The 551-nt window shown below is 68.8% G+C and overlaps 1 protein-coding gene across 1 annotated transcript in view; it reads right to left on the reverse strand.

Annotated features, from left to right (window-relative positions):
- Positions 1 to 551, reverse strand: part of KIF25 (kinesin family member 25) — a 35,659-nt gene that overhangs the window by 7,078 nt on the left and 28,030 nt on the right. Inside the window, exon 12 of the mRNA XM_014542372.1 lies at positions 214 to 369. Coding sequence (XP_014397858.1) covers positions 214 to 369 — 156 coding nt within the window. The remainder of the gene's footprint in view (positions 1 to 213; positions 370 to 551) is intronic.

The raw sequence follows: 551 nt of genomic DNA on the forward strand, positions 1-551 counted from the left end.
GAGCTGCGGCCAGAACAGGCCCCCCCCCCCATCTCTGGGTCCTGTCCCCCCGCCCTGCAGTCCCCTGGAAGGAGCTGGCCGCGTGCACACCCACAGGCCCGCCCGGGCAGGACAGCAGAGTGCGGAGTGGGGTGGGCACACAGTGCTGGGAACATCGAGGAGGGCCGCGGACCTGAGAGCCAGGGGTCCCCGGGAGTCTCGGGGACACGTTACCCAGGGCGTCCTGCAGCAGGTGGGTGAGCTTGCTGTTGCGGTAGGGGATGTGGGCTCGGCGTGCCGCCAGGGCCCCCAGGACGTCCGCCAGGGCCGCCAGGCTCCGGTTGATGAAGGACGCCTCCCTCAGGGCTGGTCCTCTCGCTCCAGACGCCCCTGGGACCGTCAGACACGGAGGCAAGAACCGGGAAAGCAAATGGGGGCTCCGGGCAAGAGGCACTGGGAGTCCCTCTGGCAGGGCCGTCACGTCCGATGTAAAGAGTTCATTTCAGGCGTGAACATCACATGTGCCGTCGTGGCAGGAAACAGGTGGGGGGGACGCAGCCCCCAAGCACCCG

The sequence above is a fragment of the Myotis brandtii genome, unplaced genomic scaffold (assembly GCF_000412655.1).
Source record: "Myotis brandtii unplaced genomic scaffold, ASM41265v1 scaffold1077, whole genome shotgun sequence".
NCBI lineage: Eukaryota > Metazoa > Chordata > Mammalia > Chiroptera > Vespertilionidae > Myotis > Myotis brandtii.